Source organism: Ammospiza nelsoni, chromosome 3 (genome assembly GCF_027579445.1).
Source record: "Ammospiza nelsoni isolate bAmmNel1 chromosome 3, bAmmNel1.pri, whole genome shotgun sequence".
Classification (NCBI taxonomy): Eukaryota; Metazoa; Chordata; class Aves; order Passeriformes; family Passerellidae; genus Ammospiza; species Ammospiza nelsoni.
This window is the reverse complement of record NC_080635.1, coordinates 112,619,106-112,640,562: the sequence shown is the minus strand read 5'-3', so window position 1 is coordinate 112,640,562 and position 21,457 is coordinate 112,619,106. Positions and strand designations below refer to the sequence as shown.

The following is a 21,457-nucleotide window of genomic DNA, read 5'->3' as shown; positions in this document are numbered from 1 at the left end:
GGCAGTGCTGAGGGAATGGTTGGACTCGATGGTCTTAGAGGGCTCTTCCAACCTTAATGATTCCATGATTTTACAATTCTACCTCTGCTTTACAGCAGCTGTGTGAAGCATCAAAGCTGGAACATCTTGGGAGGAAATTCAAGGAATTCTGCTTTTTCCACATGTCTGGGCTGTCACTTGAGGTACTCCAGTGCCATCTCCCATCCCTGGCTCCAAGGAAAGCTCCACAGTCAGACAAAACTCCAAAAGCCCACAAAGTTCATGCAGATTTGGGTCCAACAGTGGTACCAAGACTATTTTTCCATGGTCTCTACTTCCCAGGGTGGTTTGGTGCCTGCAGGTGCTTACAAGCACAATTCAACCTCCATTATTGCTGCTCTAACACTCCACTTGCCAATCATGTCCTTGGCTGTGGATCCCGCAGTGAATTCCGAGCCTCAAAGCCAAGAACAGCCCTATCCCTGCAAAGAATGGAAGAGCTCAGGAGAACCAGTGTTGGAACGTTCCCAAAGCAAAAAGGAAAATTTCCTCCAGTCACTGCTGACCCGGGGTTACCAAAACTGAAAACATTTTAATATCTGTGCTGCAAGCGCCTCATTCCCCGTTGTGGAGCGACAGCAGAGCAGGGGATTCTCATTTTCCATGGTGTCCAGGTAATTTCACTGGGAGCCACCTCATTCTGTGAGGACAATGGATGAATTTATAACAAAAGGCCTCGGAGTTTCAAAGTCTGATTTTCGCGGAAATGAAACCAAGTCGCTCCTTTGTGCTTGCATTCTGCTAATTCCACCATCTGGGCACTGACGTAATTCTTTTTCTTGTGCTTTCTAAAAAAGGCCTTCTTGCCAAACCCAGAGTTGGGTTAAAACAGAACTCAAAACCCACTAGAAGCAAACAAACAAAAAATATATATGTAATTTATTACTCTGAGACATGTTTCTCTTGTTCCAATCATCCATTTCACTGGACAGTATCTGGTAAGAAGAGCTTTTCACTGAGTAATGTTGACCACAAACACAGAGCAGAGCAGTTAAATCAATTGTTTCTGTCAAATACAAGCAATTTATGATTTATGATTATTTATTTATTATGATTTTCCCCTCCTACAACCACATGCAGAGCTTGGGGCACATTAAAATTCCACATTTCCCAGGGTAAAGTGCTGTGTATTTATTGCAGAAATAGAGAATCTTCCATTGGTAGCTGATACTTCCATCTGAACCAGATTTAAGTCTTGGGTATCCTGAATTTAATAGGAGCAACAGCACAAATTTAAAGGTTTATTCCTGGTTTTATTCTTCCTGTAACTGACACTGGAATGTGGCCAAGCACCCACAAGAATTAGCACACAGAAACACATGAAAATTCACAGAGGGAACAAACAAACTAGCCCAGCAGTATTTGGGGAAGGAAACCTTATTCCTTGAGTAGCACCTTTTTAAAATGAAATCCCAGAGAGGCTGTAAAGTTTCGTTGGCTTAAGAGTTAAAAAATAATAATTGGAAACAATCAGGCTTTTGGATTTTAATAACAAAAATTCCAACTTGTGGTGAGCAAGAAATCAGGAGGGATGCTTCAGTTTAACATAAAACATTATTTTGCTGTCTTCTTTCACTGAGAAGATGATTTTTTTCACCTCAAGCATGGAGTTTCCTCCCAGTTTGACAATAACTGATGGTATTTGGTGGTATTTCATTTAAGGCAGCCAGGGACAAGCAGATTATGGTGAATAATAATTGTACAGCCTGAAAAGGAGATGCAACAAGGGTTAAAATCCCTGGCATGTGAAATCCAGGGAAAGGCATCTTGTTCTCCTATACAAGAAATGAAATTTCATTTTGCTGCAGTGAATGAGCATGTCCTGAAGGCAGCGGGAAAAAAAGGTGCTTTGGAAACCAAGAGATCTTAAAAAACCAGAGTTGAGCTGCAACCAAACCATCCATGTGGTCTGGGTGCTGCAGATGGAGCTTCCTCCACTGCACAATGAAGGCAGCTTAAGGAAATTTTTTCCCTATTAACATCTGCATCTTGACAATGTTCCTCAGACCGTGTTAAGCAACTCCACTGAGCTGAGACAATATAAAAATGTACCCATTTTCTTCAGCAGAGCAGCCAATGGGATGTTTTATATTTACACTGATGAAACCCAGCCAGGCCTGGATGAAATGAGCAGCTCATGGATTTGGATTCTGGATTCTGCCAGGATAACTCTCTGGTCTTCAGGGTTGTGCTGTCAGTTTGCTGTGGCCAAAGAAATATCAGAACAGGACACCAGGAAGGGGAATCCTTCTTCCCATTCCACCACTTCCAAGCCCACCCATCTCTCATGACAGCTCTAAATGACATTAAAATGCCAAAATTCATGCTGAATGCTTCAGATCTCCCACAAAACTGCTTGTGGCAGTGCCCAGTTCCAGCATTCCTTATTTCCAGGCTTACAATGAGAAACAAGCTCTAGTTTGGTTATAAATCCAAATTGCAAGTTTTCAATGTGTGAATGGCAACAGCAATCTGACAGTGCTTTTAAAATCTATTGGTCTCCCAGTTTCAGGAAAAAGCCTTGCTTTATCCAAGGCAGCTTTCTGGATTTCAGAGGTACCAGTGAAGAGATCCTGAATATTGCCTGGAAATCAAAGATTTAGGTATGGTTACTAAATGATAAGGTAAATACATGTTTCCTTTAGCTTTGGTGCAAAGTTACAACTGTTTGACAATAGTTTGGAGGCACAGGGAGGTCTTTTTATTTCACCCTTACGTGCTGACACTTTTTTGAGCAAACTTTTAATCAGAGTAAGCACTTTGGGAAGAAACAACATTCATTTTATATGTAAAAAGAGATAAATGTAAAAATTAGACACCACTTTTCAAAAATCAAGGAAAAAACACAAACAGCTTTGCAAACCCCCTCCTGCTTCCAGAAGCAGAGCTGGGCTCTCACAAGTGAAAACAATTTTAATAAAAAAGGCAGTACTAGGGTGATTTTTAATTTTTTTTTCATGGATTGAGAAAAACACAGTCAGGTGAAGCAGCAGAAAGTCATTCCCTGCCTTTCACAGTCTTGATGTGTTGATCCTCCATGTGGATCCCTTTTGAACATGGACTGAAGCTCCTGTTGGCCCATCACCAGGTTTTCCCTTGGAAAAGGTGGGTTTAGATAGAGTCTGAGTTTAAATCCAGTCTGAGTTTAGATCCAGACTGTGCTTAGATCCACCTGGAGCTGGAGCAGTGTCCAAGCCTGGATTGGTGCTGTGTTTACACAGAGCCTCCTACAACACAGACTCACCCCTGAGCCTGAAAGGGTTAAATGTTCTTGCAGTGCTTCTTTTTCTTTCTGGGTGCTCCTTCCCCACACTCCCCTGTCTCCTCTTTTTGCTTTTTGTGCTTCTTCTTGTGGCGTTTCTTCTGCCTTTCCTCCTGCTCCTCTGTGCTGAGTTCCTCCCCCTCAGACATTCCCACAGAAATTTCTCCATTGCCTGTATTCTCATCACAACTGATGTTTTCTCCTTCGTTCTCCTCTTTATGTTTCCTCTTTTTTTTCCTTTTGTGACATTCATCTAGTGGATCATCCAGTTCTTTTCCATTCAAGCTCCCTGTCTTAGGCTTTTTCCCTGGTTTCTCACAGTCCTCTGTCCTTTCTGCCTCATCATCTCTCTTCTGCTTCTTCTTTTTCTTTTTGACTTTGGTTTCCAGCTCTTCTGAAGGCTCCACAGCTTCTTCAGCTGCTGGGCTGGAATGATCCACCTTTGGTTCTGTTTCCTGCTGGGATCCCTTCAGCTTTGCCATGCGCTTGGCAAAATATTCCTGGACAGTGAGAGCACTCTTCACTGTGTTGGAACCATCTCCAGGGCTGGAGAGACACTTGTTCCTCTCCTCTTCTTGGGAGTCAGGATCAGCAATATCCTCCTGCAAGAGAACACAGAGGAGCAGGAGTGAGTCCAGGAGTCATGGCTTTAAACATAATGCTGGTTTTTTGCACACTAATAAGGAAAATACTGAAAAGCAATGTGGTGCTTTGAAAATTAACTATGAAAGTACAGATTTGGGTGGAAGTGAGGCAGCCCTTAATGTGAAAGATGCTGTAGGTTTAGGGAAAAGAGGTGGAAGGAGGGAAGGCAGCAAGAGAACACAAACCAAGCCAATTTTCAGTTGTTTTGAGTTCCTTAGTTTACCTACTCCTACATAACTCATGTCTACCACTGCCATACTCAGTGCATTACACAGACTTTACAAAGTACATGTCTCTGCAAGACATAAACCAGCATGAAAAATGATCCACTGCAACCCATTAGCCTGTGGCACAAAGGAAATCCCATGCCTGGAATAACTCTTCAGCAAAGAACTTGTAATCCAGGGAGCAATCCAGCATTGAGGCATCTCTCCCATCTTATCTGATCTTTGGAAATGTTTGTTTCAGAGCTGCTCTGCTGTCAGGGTGTCCCAGATGTTGTTATTTAAACAGGCTCCATTTGATCACACGTTATCAGATGGCACAAACAACATCACAGGTTACATCTTACAAGGTTTCTACAGATATGAAATAAAGAGCTGCTCATCTCCAGCTGCAGGTGAAGAGTCTCCTTTCTAGAAAGGAAATATCAAACTAAGAAATACCAAACTGAAAGCAAAGTACAGCTCTGGAGCTGGATGTTATGGATGGCATGAAGAGAATTGACTGAGAAAGCAACAAATGCCACAAGATGGAAATGTATAATTTGTTAAATTATCTGACATTTACAAAAGAAACAAACCAGAAAGGCAGCTGAAATTAAGGCTTGTTCACATACATACCAAAGCACTCAAAACAAAGCCTTTGTGGTATAGCCTTTTGCTTGGCAAAAGTCACAAATGACTCTTGGAAATGTCCCAAATTTTCATAGAATCACAGAATCATTCAGGTTGCAAAAGAGCTCCAAGACTATAGAGTCCAAGCTGTGACTGATCCCCACTTTGTCACCAGCCCAGAGCACTGAGTGCCACATCCAGTCACACCTTGGACACCTCCAGGGGTGGGGACTCCAAACCTTCTTGGGCAGCTCCTTCCAATGCCTGACCACCCTTTCCATGCAGAAATTCCTCCTGATGTCCAACCTGAACCTCCCCTGGCACAATTTGAGGCTGTTCCCTCTCATCCTGGGATCAGAGCCTGATCTCTCTGGCTGTCCCCTCCTGTCAGGAGTTGTGCAGAGCCACAAGGTCCCCCCTGAGCCTCCTTTTCTCCAGGCTGAGCCCCTTTCCAGCTCCCTCAGCTCATTAATTGTTTTTTAAAGCCTTGTACAAACCACAGGGAACCAGGTACCTCCTGTGGATGGGAAAAGCTGGGAAGGATCCTCAAAAGCTGATGTAGAATCCTCACCAACATCTGCCCTACAACCCCTTCCTGAAGGAAAGGGGATCCACAGAGATTACAGTCAGAGATAATTCCCTGATTTCCCATTCATAAATGCACAGATGGGTAAGAGCATCCACTCTGCCCACACATCCTGAATCCTGCCTGCCCAAATCAGAGCAGTCAGATTTCACAGCCACTTTGCCATAACCTGATACTCAGGGAAGGCCAGCAAAGAGCTGGGAGATAAAACCCCACTTATCTCAACATTTTATAGTTATTGTGTGATGCTGCAGATAAGGGACCTGGCTCTCTTGAGGGCATCATTAAACTTGCTGGCTGAAGCTGGGTTTATTAGGGTTTGTGAGTAAGGTTTTCCAGATCTGGTTCCTTATGCATCCATAACCTTTACTCCCATGAGCAAGAATGCAAAAATTGGTGTCATTAGTGATGCATTATGAGTGGTGATTTCCTCATCCATCTGCTTTCAAGAGAGCTATTCCAGTGGAACGAAAGTAAGGCAGCACTTGAGATTCCAGTGATGTTTGTGTGGGCACTTATCAAAATTAGGGACTTTTCTTGTAGGGATATGTTGTAGTGTTCCTGAAGGGTTATGAAGTAACTGAAACTATTTGACTTCTGGCAAAGAAGCCTGAAAAGGGATGTGGAACATGGGGAAAAACAGGATGTATCCACACAGGTTACCTTTGAAAGGGGAGCTGCAGCAGAAGTTTAACAAGACAGAATTACAAGGATAAATGGGTTGAGCTATATTTATATTAATTTTTTTTTTAGTAAGACCTAACCCAACAAGCAGAGAATCCCATGTCATCACATTGGATCATTTAGGTTGGAAAAGAGCTCAAACACCATCAACTCCATCCTGGGACCATCCCTGTCACCCAGCCCAAAGCACTGAGAGCCATGTACAGGTCTTCATTGGACACCTCCAGGCATGGGGACTCCAAACCTCCCTGGGCAGCCCCTTCCAATGTTTAACAACTTTTTTCCATGAAGAAATTCCTCCTGATGTCCAACCTGGTGCAATTTGAGGTTCTGTCCTCTCCTCCTGTCCCTGTTCCCTGGGAGCAGAGCCTGACCCCCCTGGCTGTCCCCTCCTGTCAGGAGTTGTGCAGAGCCACAAGGTCCCCCCTGAGCCTCCTTTTCTCCAGGCTGAGCCCCTTTCCCAGCTCCCTCAGCCCCTCCTGGTGCTCCAGCCCCTTCCCCAGCTCCGTTCCCTTCCCTGGACATGCTCCAGTCCCTCCAGGTCTCTCTTGCTGGGAGGGTCCCAGAGCTGTCCCCAGCACTGGAGGTGCCCCAGCAGTGCCAGCACAGAGGGACAATCACTTCCCTGGTCCTGCTGAAGCCCAGGCAAACAGGGTCATTTTCCTTCCCCCCACAGCAGGACTTTGACAGCCTGGATTGCAAAAGGACAAACAGACTCCCAGGTTTTCAGCCAGGACCGTTTCCCTCCCCACCCCAATGTGTAAAACACACTCGGGTCCAGAACACCCATTGCTCCCTGGCCAACCAGGAAAGGATTTTCTCATTGCCTTGGTGACTTCAAGTCCTGACAACTTAATTACTGTAATTGAAGGCAAATATTACTTGAACTCTACACATTTCTTTCTTTTCATGAAGTACATTAGGCATAAAAACAAATGTTCCTTTGGTTAAGCAGAGGAGTTCCAAAAGTATGTACGAGTTTAGAAAATAAGAACCTTGCTCAGAAACTCCTTTATTGATAAGAATTTTAATAACCACGGGCCACTGAGCACAGAATTAACAGGGCATGGAGACAAGCAAAGAGGTGCCAACCCTAGAAAACCTCTGAGTTTAGGAAAAGCTTATGTAAAACCATAAATCACCTGGAAGGGCTGTTAAATGCCAAGGTACTCCTGCTTCTGTGGTGTACCTGTCCCAGTAGCCATGGGAACACTGTTGAACTCTAACCAGGGGTTTTCTCTAACCCCTCAAAGTTTATGTAATTCCTCCCCTGCTTGACCCAACACAGAGAAAAAATTCAAAGAAAAATAAGGCAGATATCCCTGAAAGTGGATTGTGCTGCCAAATATTCTGAAAGACAAAATTTTCACCAGATAAAAGACAGAAAGAAATATTCTTCCTCCAGAGAACAGATGATCAAGTAAAAGGAAAAGAGCAATTGGGCTGGAACTGGAGGGAAACCTGAAGACTGGGCTTTGGAAATTATGTTTGTCCATGCCATGAGTTCCAAAATTGCCTGAGATGAAGTTAAAAGGAATGGGGAATAGAGAATTGGTAGGATGGTCCCAAGCAAAACAAAAGGACTGCTTGAAACGTGGTGTTAAATGTGGAATGAGTAAGAGGAAACAATAGGAAAATTCAAGGAGAGGTTGGGAAGTGCACAGGAAGAGATGAAGGTCAATTACAGGCAGAAGTTCCCTGTAAATATCATCTGTTTATGTAATTAGTGAAATGTATGGAAAATAATCTAAAGGACATAAAGCACTCCATGTACCACCATGTTTTTCTCTGCCTTTCTTTGCTTGCTGATTAAATCATTAAGGGAGTACACTAAACTTACAAAGGGAAATCCTGGTTCCCTTGAATCCTGCAGGATCAGGATTGCATCTCCAGGGCATCCCACTCTCAGAGCACCTTTCAGTTATTTGGTGAAAGGAAAAAACAGGGAGATATGGACAATTATCAAAGGAATTCACATCAGTGAAAACAAGAAGAGAAGAAGCCAAAAGTGGGAAGGATTTACACACATCATGAAATCAAATGGGTTTGAAACCCAACCTGGTCTAGTGGACGGTGTCCATGGCAGAGATAGGAATGGGATGAGCTTTAAGGTCTGTTCCAACCAAAACCATTCTGGGATTATTATAATTAATATTCAAAAATAAGAGCTGCACCTGCATGTTACCCTGGGAGGGAAAGTGAGACAGAACTCATGTGCAAAGCAAAGGGTTCTTTGGCAACATATAGGAGCAAGAGAAGAAGCCTGGATTAATTCAGAGAAGTTTCCCTCCTCTTCAGAATTCAAGTATTTCCTTTTTCACACTTAAAATCATAAAACAGGGGAATAAAATAATCTCTTATACCATCTCTGTCTGCTACATATGAACTACTATTACTCAAGCCCAGTAATTTCACACGACTCTGCTTTGTTGGTACTAATTCACAATGATTTTGTGAAATCTGATTCACAAAAAATACACAAAAGGCAAAGTCCAGAAGGGATGAGCAAAAAGGCAGAATAAAGCTAAACTATTTCAGTAGGCTCTCACTTAAATGACAAAAAGTGGGCTGGATGAAGCACATGGAGCCTGAGTTCCATGGAAAACACAGGATCACTCAGCTTTAAACTGCAGCCACCGCTGTTCCGCCTTTCTTACCAACTTCCTTGCTGAGAAACTGTAACAATAAGATTAAAATAATCCTGTTCTGTTCCTGCTGCTTCAGATCCTCACTGAGAGGTTGGTAGGACCCTCATGCAGTGCACAAAACTTGAGAGGCAAGAGCTGAGGGCATCCCTGTATCTCTCCATCCCAGGAATGGCTGCAGATGATTCCTGAAGAGTCACTCTGGAGCTTTGCAGACATCAAGGATGACAGAGTTTGGCTTTAAGGAGCTGACAACTTCGAGCTAAGTACAAGCATTAACATTTGGACTGGGATCAAACAGGCGAGAGGGTGAACAAAGACCTGTAGCCTGATGAGTTTAAGCAGGATTAAAATAAATACATGCATAAATAAGGCCACATACCAGCAGTTCTGCAGTTGATTCTGGCATCAGAACAGGTACCCAGGAGGCTCTAATGCTTTTAATTTACCTGATTAAAATTGGTTTATTGCAGACAGCATCTTGTGAAGAGGTGATGAGAACAGACTCCCAATACAGAAAAGGCTGATGCAGAGGGAACACAGGACAATTGCCCTGGTGCTCATGAGGAAAAGGACAAGCAGCAGGTGGAAATTACCCACAGGAAAACTTTGCCAGTAGGAGAAATCAGTATCTTTGTGAAGCCTTAACAATCATTGGGAGTCTCAACCACTGAAAACAACTCAGCTACCAGGGAAGTGTTAGGGGGAATTAATTTTTGCTTGGAATGGAAAATGCAAGATCTGGACTCCAGAAGCATCTTTCAGTCCTGTAATACTTCAAAAACCTGAACAGGGATGCAATTTGACCTCCTGGGGATCACGGAATTGTTAAGGTTGGAAAATCCATCCCAGACCATTGAGTCCAAAAATTCCCCAGCACTGCCAAGGCCATCACCAACCCATGTCCCCAAGTGCCATAACCACACATATTTTAAATTACTCCTGGAATGATGTTTCCACCACTTCCATAGGCAGCCTGTTAAAATAAATGATGTTTCCACCACTTCCATAGGCAGCCTGTTAAAATAAATGAGGGTTTAATGAAAGAGATGAGAAGCAGGGATTCTCAACCTGGACAAAAGTGGTAAAAATTCAGATCTCCTGCAACTTCTGTTTTTTGTTGGCCATGGTGGTGTAATCACCAGGACATGCCACATATTCATTCGATTTTACTGTGATTTATCCTGAGTACCAATAGAACAATGAATCCACTGATGGGAAATGGAATGAGAATCCTGAATGTCCAATACCTGGATGACATGACACTTGTTAAAAGGACAAGTTCCAATAACTACAGAGAAGCACTTTCCTGTTTGACTGTTAAAATAAATTCTGTGCCAGAATATATTGAAACATCAGCTGTGTTGATATTAACTTGCAGTTGATATTAACTTCTACACTCCACATGAGCCATTGGCTGTCTCTAACCCAGCAAGGACAAGAAGAGAGGTAAGGAAGTAATTAATGGAAAGGGGACAAGGAAAAATGTTTTCCATGGAATTATGAAGATCCATTTTTGCTACACTTGCAACTACAAAAGAGCAGATTGTTTCTCTAGCAATCAAAAGGCTGAGGAATTTTATTATAGTATATTTATGCCTAAAATAATCTGGAGGTTATTAATAGGATCATTGACCTCTGGAGCAGAACTACTGTGAGTGCTAGACCAGCTCCACTTTTTTTAGTGGAGTTAAACCTTTTTTTTGGAATTAAATCTCCAAAGACAGAGGCTTTACCATCCTTCAGGATATCCCTGTTGTGATTACAGGATCATGGAATGGTTTGGGTGGGAAGGGACCTTAAAGCCCATCCCAATTCCACCTTCCTGCCATGGGCAGGGACACTTTCCACTATCCCAGACTGTTCCAAGCTCCATCCAGCCTGGCCTTGGATGTGGCAACACATCCTAATGAGGAGGTTTTATCACCACTTAATAACACCCATTTCACCCCACTGCAGCAATCTACAGGTGCTTGATTTTCATTTGCATTGTATTTGCTGATTCCATTTTTATTTCAGTTTTAAATTCTGTGGTGATGCGTTTCTATTAAAACCGCATCCAAATTCTCCCAGCCTGTCTCGTCCTTCTGTTTTATATTTTTGTCAAAAGCTCATCCTGTACCTCAGCAAGTGGCCAATTTTAGCAATTTTCATTCATTCTTACAATTCACACACCAGAAAACCCCTATCTCTCTTGCTGAATAGTCCTGGTATGCAAAATGCCATTTGTTTGTGACACAAACAATCCATTTCCAGGGGTGCAGGATGAGCTGGAGCCCAGCCTGATCCCATCAGTGAAACAGGAGCTTCACAATCAAGCTGTGACACTCAGCCAGGTTTTGCCTCCAGCCTGCAAACACCAGAGGAACAGGAAACAACAGGGTTGCAAAAGTGCAACGGATTAAATTTTGGCCAGGGACGTGATTGCAAGGATAGTCCTGGGGATTCATTCCAGCTGTCCTGAGCAGATCCTGGTCAGGCCACAGCACCTGTATTTCCAAGGGCAGCTTGGGAATCCTGGCACTGTGTCCCACAGGGCACACACATACACTTCCTCCTACTGTTCTTACACTTTTCAGGAAAAAGAACACAATTTATTGAAGTTATTGCACAACAAAGGCAGAGAGAAAAGTCCAGGAGCTGAGGCTAAGGGGGAATACACACCATGGGATAGTTCCCAAGAGGTGCAGAAGGCTGAAAGCACATAAGGAATGAGTTAAAAAACCTCAGCACATGGCAGAGAAAATCTTTTTCATATCTTGAGAGACACTTAGATATCCCTGTGACATCTCATTCCACTCCAGCTCCTCTGCTGAGGCCAGCACAGCCTCTCTTCCTTCACATTTCCCTGCAAATTACATCTGTGCCTAAGACTGGATATAAACAAAACTACTAGGAGAGATTTCCCTTAGGATCTCTCTATTGGCACGAAGCAGAGATCCAAACACAGTGACTTCATCTCCCCAAAAAGCACCTAAATCAATTCTAACTGTTCTGTTCTCACCTTGAATAACAGAGGAAGTGCAGTCCAGCAAAGCAAGCACAGGACTGGGAAGGTCACGTTTCCCAAGTTCTCTTCCCAGCTGCTGGGAAACCCTGGAGAAGTTATTCCCTCCAGCTCTGGCACAGGTTATCAAAGCACAGAACATGCCTGATCAACTGCATGAAACTCAGAGCAGGGCTGAGAGCTTCATAAAGTGTTTGTATGGTGCTCTGAGATCCTTCACAGAGGTATCCCAGATGAACAAGGATGGAAATAACCCTGGAATTCCACTCATGTGCAGCTGGGGCTGGGACACTGAACACAGCCCCGACCCAGCACTTTTGTGACAGATGTGTGAGGAATCAAACCACCAGGAGTCTCAGATACTGTATTTTAAAGGAGTGGGCAGAGAAAAATCATGGAATGGTTTGGGTTGGGTGGGAACCTAAGGCTCATCCAGTTTCACCCCCTGCCATGGGCAGGGACACCTTCCACTATCCCAGGGTGATCCAAGCCCTGTCCAACCTGGCTGTGAAAACTTCCAGGGATGCAGGGGCAGCCACAGCTTCTCTGGGCAACTTGTGCCAGGCCCTCATCACCCTCAAAGCTAAGAATTCCTTCCCAATATCCCATCCATCCCTGCCCTCTGGCAGTGTGCAGCCATTCCCTGTGTCCTGTCCCTCCATCCCTTGTCCCCAGTCCCTCTCCAGCTCTCCTGGACCCCCTTTAGGCCCTGGAAGGGGCTCTGAGCTCTCCCTGGATCCTTTTCCTCTCCAGGTGAGCACCCCCAGCTCTCCCAGCCTGGCTCCAGAGCAGAGGGGCTCCAGCCCTTGGAGCATCTCTGTGGCCTCCTCTGGACTCTCTCTAGCAGCTCCACATCCTTCTGCTGTTGGCCCCTGGGCTGGAGGCAGCTCTGCAGGTGGGGTCTCACCTGAGCAGGGCAGAGCAGCAGAATCCTCCCTTCCCCTGCTGCCCACACTGGGGATCAGCCCAGGATGCAAATCAGTGCAGATTGTTTTGTTAATCCTGAATCCAGACTCTAAATGTCTAAAAAATTCTTCAAGAGTCCAGGACAGTCATCTCTATCCCTGTCCCCAGTTCTGTGGTTACTGTGTCATGCCCAGAAGCAATCCAAGCCTTCTCCACATGTCCTGGGCACTTTTTATTATCCCTTTGCAATGTGTGTGGAATGGGCAACTGCTATTAAGAATTCAGGAGACCAAACCCTTGCTGATTCTCGAGTTCAGGATTTCTTCCTGTGCTCTACAGATAGAGAAGAACCCCAAAACAAGCAACAAGTGGGCTTGGCCAGCCAGACTGTGAATACAAGCAAAGGTATCAATGAGGGCTCTGAAGATTTGCGATGCTGAGAGCAAGAATGGAATAAAAACCATTGGAAGCACCCAGAGGAGAGAAAGGAGTTCTGGTAGCAATTCCAAGAGCAAGCACAGTCACAGCAGCACAGCTTTGGCTTCTGGCAGAGGAAACTGCATGTGCTTTGAAATCTGAAAACAACACCTGCCTATGTCAAACTCCTCTTCTGGCTCTTTTCTAATAATAAATTTAGAAAAGCAGATCTGTGTACAAATAAAGTGCTTCCAGGAGCATTTGAAGCAGGTAACTTAAACCAAAGCTTTGCTCCTTTCCCCTTCCCCTCAGAAAATGCTTCTCAAAAGGAAAATCAACACTTGAGCCTCTTCTGTTCCTCTGATGTGAGAGTGATTTGTGGGAGAGCTGATCCATGGATCCAAACCAGCTCAGATCTCTGGGGAAGCAGAAAGACATTTCCTGTTTTTCATCACCAGCAGTGGCCCAGGAGCCTGAGAAATACCTTGTGTCACTTTGTTGTCACTTTTTAGTGTGCCTTCCTCAGGCTTGGTTCCTTTCCTCTAAGCAGGTGCAAAGGGGGACTCAGAGCACAGGGAAATGAATCAGAACTTCCCAATTTGGGGCAGGACAGACCAGAAATACCTTAAATACCATAAATACCCTCCTGTGAAGGATAAAAGAAAGATGCAGAAACAAAACCAGCAAGAATGAGACTTAAATTTGAAATACAACAGCAGGGCTGTATATGCAGGTTTTTTTCCTTCTTTCCCATCTATAATGGTCTGAAGAAAAGAGTTGGTCTGAGGAATGGGATTTATTTTTTAAGGAAGATCACTCATGCAGTGTGGCTACTGCTCATAAAGATCTTATCCTTGTTTTCAAGGATTCACTACAACCCAGACAGGTACAACCTCTCTGCAGCCTTTTTCTTTTCTTTGATAAATTCTTGCATTTCTTCTTCATTTCTGCCTTTAGTTTCGATGCTTCCTTAAACAACTCTTCTGACAATCAGCTCCTCAGATCAGTTCCAACTGGGACTCATCCTCCCCTCCAAAAACCAACACAACTCTTCTCCTCTCAGCTTCAAAATGCTGCTCCAAGTGTTTCCCTACCCATCTTGCCCGTGTCCTACCTTACCCTCTTCGCTATCTGAGATGTGTAACATCCTGCCCTTGTTCTGTCCATCATTTCCTTGCAAGCTCTCTGGGGAAGCAATTAGCCCACTTGTGAGCACTCTACAACATAATTAACAAATAATAACCACTGAGAAATGTAGGCCAAAAAAGCCAAGTTATCACAGCCCCATTTCTGCAGAGACTTGCATTGTTCCGTGCTCGCTTGCAGCTTCCAAGTTCCTGGAGGCACAAATTCTCCTCCAAGGCAGCACAAAAGCAAAGGTGAACTCTGTGTTTTAAAGGAGATATAAAATGTTCTGACTTTATTTGGATTTCCAGGTTTTGCTGCTTTTCCCTGCTCATTAACACGACCAGTTGTGAGTATTTACACAGTTTGGTTCTAAATTAACTCTGGCAACGGGAGCACCGAAGGAAGGAAAGACAGGATGACTGTAACCATGAGCAAGATGCAACACCAACATCATGACATCATTCAGGATGAAAAAAAAACTGCTGGAGGAGACAAGGACAGAACCTATTCTTGGGTTTCCATCCACACATCCCACAACAGCCTGTAGGGAATGGTAACAATTATCAGGGAAAGCCTAAAAACTCGCTCTTATTTCAGCAGCAAATAAAATATTTCCAACTCCTGAGGCTTCCTACTGTAAGACAGCTCTTCTAGGCCCCTGCACACTTCCTAAGGAGTGTTATGAATCCTGGGTATCCCTTCAATACTGAAAAATAAGGTCCCAAAGCAATTACACAAAGGTTTCTAATAAGGCTGAAGCAGAATGCTGCTGGGGAGCCAAGGAAGCATAAAGGAAGATGAAGAAGGGGAAGAAAAGGATAAATGATCAGTTTGGAATGGTTATTGGGATGGAGAAAGATGGCATTTGGAATGTACAGAGAAGGAATAATGTTGAGGAAAGGAGAGGGGGGAAGTATGTGGTTAAATCTCTACATTTTACAGCCTTGAGTAGGTCAACAATGATGACCACACTCTGAAATTCTGATTTTAGATCCACCCACCACTGATCCTGTCCAGAAACACCAAACTGAGAGGTGATCCCCACTGAGAACAGGAAAGTGAACAGCACATTTGAGCCACAAAGCAGCTGGAAAACCTGTAATGGAGCAGCTGGCACAAACTAATGGATAATCCCTGGAGCCTGAGAGTGCCAGAATGTCTCACCCAGCCCTGCAGCCTGAGCAAGACAGAGCACGTCTGCTGTGACCTGGGACAAAGGATCCTCATGGTCACTTGGTGAAATCTGCCATCCCTGGCACAACTTTGGCTCTGCCAACCTGCAAAACAACTCACCTGCTTTAACCTTAGGTCATTTGAGGAGAGAACAGCTCAGATCAGCACATACAGGATAGAAATTTCCCAGGTCTGCTTTAGTGGTAAAGGAAGTCTTAAATGTCCAAGAGGAGAGGTCTTGTCCTTCAAAACTGATAAAAAGCCATGGAATGGCTGTAACTCGGCGATCTTTAGGGATCTTTTCAACCCAAGCCCTTCTGTGATTCTCTGATCCTATAATGTTGAGCCACTTTGTAGCCTCACAATCAGGATCTTATCTCAGCTTTTTTGCTCATGGGAAATAGAGTCCTGATCTCCCAGGCATTAAAGGTAAAAATATTTGATTTATTATTGTTTCACATCCATATCTGTCTAACCTGCTCTTGGGTTTACACTGAATTCTTCTCCTGACAGTAAGTAGCCTCATTTTCCACCTTCAAATCCACCCTTGGACTTCTTTGCCTTTGGGCTGCTTTCCATGGCCAACCTTTGTGTTTCTGTTCTGCTTTTCATGGAATCACAGAATGGTTTGGGCTGGGTGGAAACCTAAAGCTCATCCAATCCCATCCCGTGACAGGGCAGGGACACCTTCCACTATCCCAGGTTGCTCCAAGCCCCATCCAACCTGGCTGTGAACACTTCCAGGGATCCAGAGGCAGCCACAGTTTCTCCGGGCAACCTGTGCCAGGGCCTCACCACCCTCACAGGGAAGGATTCCTTCCCAATATCCCATCCATCCTTGCCCTATGGCAGTGGGAAGCCATTCCCTGTGTCCTGTCTCTCCATGCCTTGTCTCAAGTCCCTCTCCAGCTCCCCTGGAGCCATTTAGGCTCTGGAAGGGGCTCTGAGTTCTCCCTGGATCCTTCTCTTCTCCAGGTGAACATTCCCAGCTCTTTCAGCCTGGCTCCAGAGCAGAGGTGTCTTCCCTTTTTTTTTTTATTGTTTTGGTGATGACTGCATCCCTGGTTTTGACCTGGCTGAGTTTTAAAGGCTCACTTCTCTTTCATTCCAGCTTTATGGAACTGCATAAAGATTCTGCAGCAATGCAAAAAACCGCCAACGAGAAAATCCCCGTGCCCGCAATTCCAGATAGATTTCCTAGGATTTTATTATTAACACTTTGTGTAATGCCCTGAGGGGAGTGAAGAGCTCTCTGGTTGCCCAGTGAACCACACAAAACACAGAATCTGTGCCCTAAGGGACTTGCAGGTTAAAGGCTCTGAGTGGGTACAAAGCAATACAAATAATTGCCAGGTAGGCGACCCTGCAGGCAGCGCGCGCATTCCAAGCTGGAAAGTCTCCTGGCACAGGAGCTCTGGAAAAGGAGTGGGAATGGGATGCTTATCACAGATCAGCAGCAAACTGCTCCAGGAATAAGCAGCAAAATGAAGACTCAAGAGGAAACGTCAGATTAAAGGGAAAACCAATTTGTTCCCAACGTCTCGTTTGCTCCTAATGCTCTGCGGTCTGAGGAATCACTGAGGTTAGAAAAGCCCTCAGAGATCACCAAGTCCAGACATCCCCCAGCACTGCCAAAGCCACCAGTGACCCATGTCCCCAAGTGCCACATCCACACAGCTTTTAAATCCCTGCAGGGATGGGAATTCCACCACTGCCTTGGGCAGCTGTGTCAGGGCTGGACAACCCTTTCCATTTTTGCTAATATCCAATCTAAACCTCCCCTGGTGCAGCTTGTGGCCATTTCCTCTGGTCACTTGTCACCTGGGAGAAGAACCTGACCCCACGTGGCTGCACCCTCCTGTCAGGGATGTATCAGCCCAACATGGAGCTGGCTGTCCCCAGACCGCTCCTGTTCCTCAGCTGTGAGAAGCTGTTCTGTTGAGAGGGAAGTGCTGTTGGTTGGGGTCTCAAATCCATCATGGAAGGCTCAGGAGAGCTCAGCAAGAAGTTCTAAGTGTCCTGAAGCAGAGAAAAAAACCAGATGCCAGCAAAGAAAGAGAAGAGCAAAGAGCAAATTTCTTTGCAAAGAGCAAAGAAATTCTTGCTCGATGCTGAGCACTAAAACAGTGTAGAAAAAAGGGAAATAAAGAATCACAGAATGGTTTGGGTTGGCAGGGACCTTAAAAATCATGGGCAGGGACACCTTCCACTATCCTAGGTTGCTCCAAGCCTCGTCCAACCTGAGCTAAGACACTTCCAGGGATGGGGAGCGTTCCCTCATCCAGCAGACCTGAGTGGCCCCACGTTTAGCAGGAACACAGAAGCTTCAAGAGATGTTGCTTACCCCCAGTTACACTCTAAAATCCACCTTAAATCTGCTTGCTAATTTTGCTTTGCCTCCTTCCAATTAATCCTCCACTGCCCTGCTCTTTCCTTGGTTTTGCTCTCAGCTGATCCCTCCTGCTGCCTCCAGAGCTGGGTGGTCCCAACACCACCAAGTCATCCCATCTCAGATCCCTGCAGTGACTGAGCAATGCCAGCTCAGGTTCATTCCCTTCATTACCCCACACTTAATGCCCTGAGAAAAGCAGGAGGGTGGAGCCATGGAGTTCTCCAAGAACTCATTCGAAGCACAGGTGAAGGTCATGGCTGATCCAAGGTGGGAGCCCTGTTTTTCATTTAGGAAAGGATGGTTGTGTTTTGGATATTGTGGCTGGATAATCCTGGACCTGATAAAGCTTCTAACAGGTTTTGATAGAAGATGTAACTGTGGTTATGGAGTTTTTAACACTTTAATCCACCTCCATGTGGATTCTCTGATGTCGAATGACACAGTTGAACCCAGCTGGGAAAATGCTTTGTCTTTCCTTTTCATGCAATAATTTATTTTCACAAAGAGTAGGAACATCAGATTTGTCTGCCTGTGGATTGTGCCTCAAATCAGTGAGAGAGGATGGAATAGAACAAAAAAAATTACAGAATCATGGAATGATTAAGGTTGGAAAATTCAATCCAGCAGTGCCACCATGTTCACCCATAAACCACATCCTCAAGTGCCACATCCATGTCTTCCAAACACTTCCAAGGACAGTAAGTGTTAAAAAAAAAAAAAAAAAAAAACATCTATTCTTTAACTGACCTGAAAGTCAGGCTAAAAATGACGCAGTCCTTTAAACAGCTGAAATAAAACCAAAATAATTCAGTGTTCATAAATAAAAAAAATGCACATGGGTAAAATAGAACCTACTATGAAACAGTATAAAATTAAAAAGTCAGGATGTATTTCAGCAGTTCATCCACCCTGTTGCTGGATGTTATTGATGCTTCTTGCATGCCTAAAATATCATATCTAAAAGAAGCTGGACAATTTTAAAAACAAGACATCACACAGATAGAGGTTAAAAAGAAATCCCTATAATGCCAATTGGTCCAAAGCTCCCCAAAATCAAGTGTGCCAGAACTATTTACCTTTAATTCCAACTACCCTTAATCTGATTTCTCAGACATTTTTCACCACCTTCATGCAAACAGGACTTGTGCTAAAAGGAGGTGTTGATTTAAGGTGGAAGTGAGGCTCAATGAGAAACAGGAAAACAGTAACAACAGTATAAATGACCACTAAAGACCATTTAGAATAATATTTGGTGCTGAAGCAGACAAGAAACAGCCACAGACCCTCTTCCAGATAGGAAATCACCTCTGGAAAAGTGGAAACATCCAAATGGAAGCAGTGAGAGTAAGGTGAGGATGGCAACCATTAACATGACTATTTTTGCAGCAATCAACACCTCCTGAAGAAAAAAAAACAAGAATCCATGCTAAGTCATAGGTGGTAAGAAGCCAGCACAGCACTAAAGAGGAGGAATTGTTCAATGATTATCCTGGGTATGAGCATTGCAAATGCAGGCACTGACATCCGTGTTACAACCTGTTGGGGACCGCAGCATGTTGAAGGGATTAAAAGCTAATGACAGGCCACCATCCTCTTAAAATGCAGTGGCAGGCCAGGGGCTTCCACTTTCTCAGCTGAAATATCCACAGTTGCAACATCAGCCCTGTGTCGTTTGTTCCTAATGAAAGAGGTGATTCACTTTCTTTCCAGGAGCTGCACTGTAAAATGTTGATTAGAGTGAGAACCGCCCCCAAAATTTAAAGCAGAGTGGAAAAAAGAATACAAAGTGAGGTGTAAAAGGAGATGGGAGTCGAGGGGGAAATCAAAGCAGGGAATTCACCAGGAGGTAGAGATTTTATCAAAGCGATTGGTTCATTAGGCAGAAAATTTCACTGTCATTAAGACGGTGCTGCAGTGCTTTTTGTTAGTGAGTTCTTCAGGGCAGACACCTTTGTATTTCTACTTGTAAAACACCAATTAGTACCTCGGGCAGACTACAAACAAATCAACATTAAAACAAAGCAGTGAAACAGAACCATTTGTATCTCCTGCTAAGCCTGGAGTCACCAGGGCAGATTAAACTCCCTGGAGAGAGACCACATTCTTCATTCCCTAATAGTCTTCCCCTTGTTTGCTGCACATCTCTAGGAGTTAAAAAGCACAAATTTGGATTTATCTCTCTGCGCGGGCTCAGAGGGAGTTCACCATGGGATGATGCTGTGGGAATTCTTGTTACAAATTCTGTGTGTGTGTATTCAAGCTGGTTTTCAATTAATAACAGTGTAATTGTTGCAAAGCCCACCCAGCACAGCCGGGCATCACTGCTTCCCCAACGTGGAAGTGAAGGTACCTGCTCAACATCCTCTGAAAGGCCACGTTTGGGAATTAAAGAACAGCTGGAAGGGTGGAAGGAGCCAGACTTGGTTCAGTCTAGTCCATATAGCTGGAATGGGATGGGTTCCTGACACTGTCTCCAGAAATTCAGAGGGGGTTTCCTCATTCACTTCCAAGCGGAATTAGGGAGGGAATTTACTTCTATGGAGGATCCATTTCCTCTGATCCTGGTTCTTGTTCCCTGGGAGAAGAGCCTGACCCCCACCTGGCTACAATCTGTTTTCAGGGAGTTGTGCAGAGCCACAAGGTCCCCCCTGAGCCTCCTTTTCTCCAGGCTGAGCCCCTTTCCCAGCTCCCCAAGCTGCTCCTGGTGCTCCAGCACCTTCATCTTTCAACCTGCCCTACCCACCTTCTCCCCCACCTTCTTCCCTCACACACTTTCTAAACAATATTAAATGTCTTTTCCGGTTTAACTCCCTAAAATATGTTCAGAAGAAAGGTCAGACACAGCAACAATCTGCTGGTTCAGGGTCACAGTAATGGTTAAGATGCCAGACTACAGATTCAGAGTCTGAGCCTGCCATGATTCACACTGAGGGCTGGTCAGGTTATACTCACTGTAAGGAGAAAAATGGTAATTTAGCCTTGATGATTGAGAAAACCTGAAAATCTGCCAGCCTCATCTCTGCCTGGAGTGCCAGCAGCTATTAAACCCTTAACCAGGGACACAGGCAGGAATGCATGATTTGGGGTTTATGATACCTGGAGCAACATGAATGTCAAAGGTTGGGAGAGAACGATGGTCTCACCTCCATGTTCTACTCCCTGTGGTAAAGAAATAATGATTGTAAACAGAAGCAGCAGAGATGCATTTTTTATAGAGCTGGAGAAGCTTTTCCCAGTTTAGTCAGGCACACAACAGCCTGTGCAAAGCCTGTGGGGTTGATGTAAAAGAGCACCATAGTGGGATTTTTCAATACATCTGTCAAGACTCACATGAGCAGAGCTGATCCCTCTCAGAGGAAAGGTGATGGATTTCATGAACTCTTAGATCCTTTCCCAAATTACCTCCTATGTAAAGAAACCAGCTTGGAAAAGGATTGAGAGCTCTCCTGAAGGAGTTAACCATTCAAACAGGTAATCTCTGAATTTTGAAAGAATTTGGCCACCAGAGCTACTTCCCTGCAACAGTTCCGAGGAGCTGCTGCCAACGTTAACATCGGGAGGCAGCTACTGACAGGTTTCATTTTGCCCAGTCTGATGCTGCTATTGACACTCATGCAGACAAGCCAGCACAAACAGGAATAAAAGGCCACCTTCCATGGCAACACTTCTCCAGGAACTAAGGAATTTACTGACAGCCCTGAAATCCCTGGCAGGTGGTGGGATTTGCTTCCCAAATG

The 21,457-nt window shown here is 44.5% G+C and overlaps 1 protein-coding gene across 2 annotated transcripts in view; it reads right to left on the bottom strand.

The window, feature by feature from the left end:
- Positions 1 to 1,509: 1,509 nt before the first annotated feature.
- Positions 1,510 to 21,457, bottom strand: part of PINX1 (PIN2 (TERF1) interacting telomerase inhibitor 1) — a 61,586-nt gene continuing 41,638 nt past the window's right edge. For both annotated transcript variants that reach the window (XM_059469104.1, XM_059469105.1), the window contains exon 7: positions 1,510 to 3,903. In XM_059469104.1, coding sequence (XP_059325087.1) covers positions 3,301 to 3,903 — 603 coding nt within the window. In that variant the 3' untranslated portion in view covers positions 1,510 to 3,300. The remainder of the gene's footprint in view (positions 3,904 to 21,457) is intronic.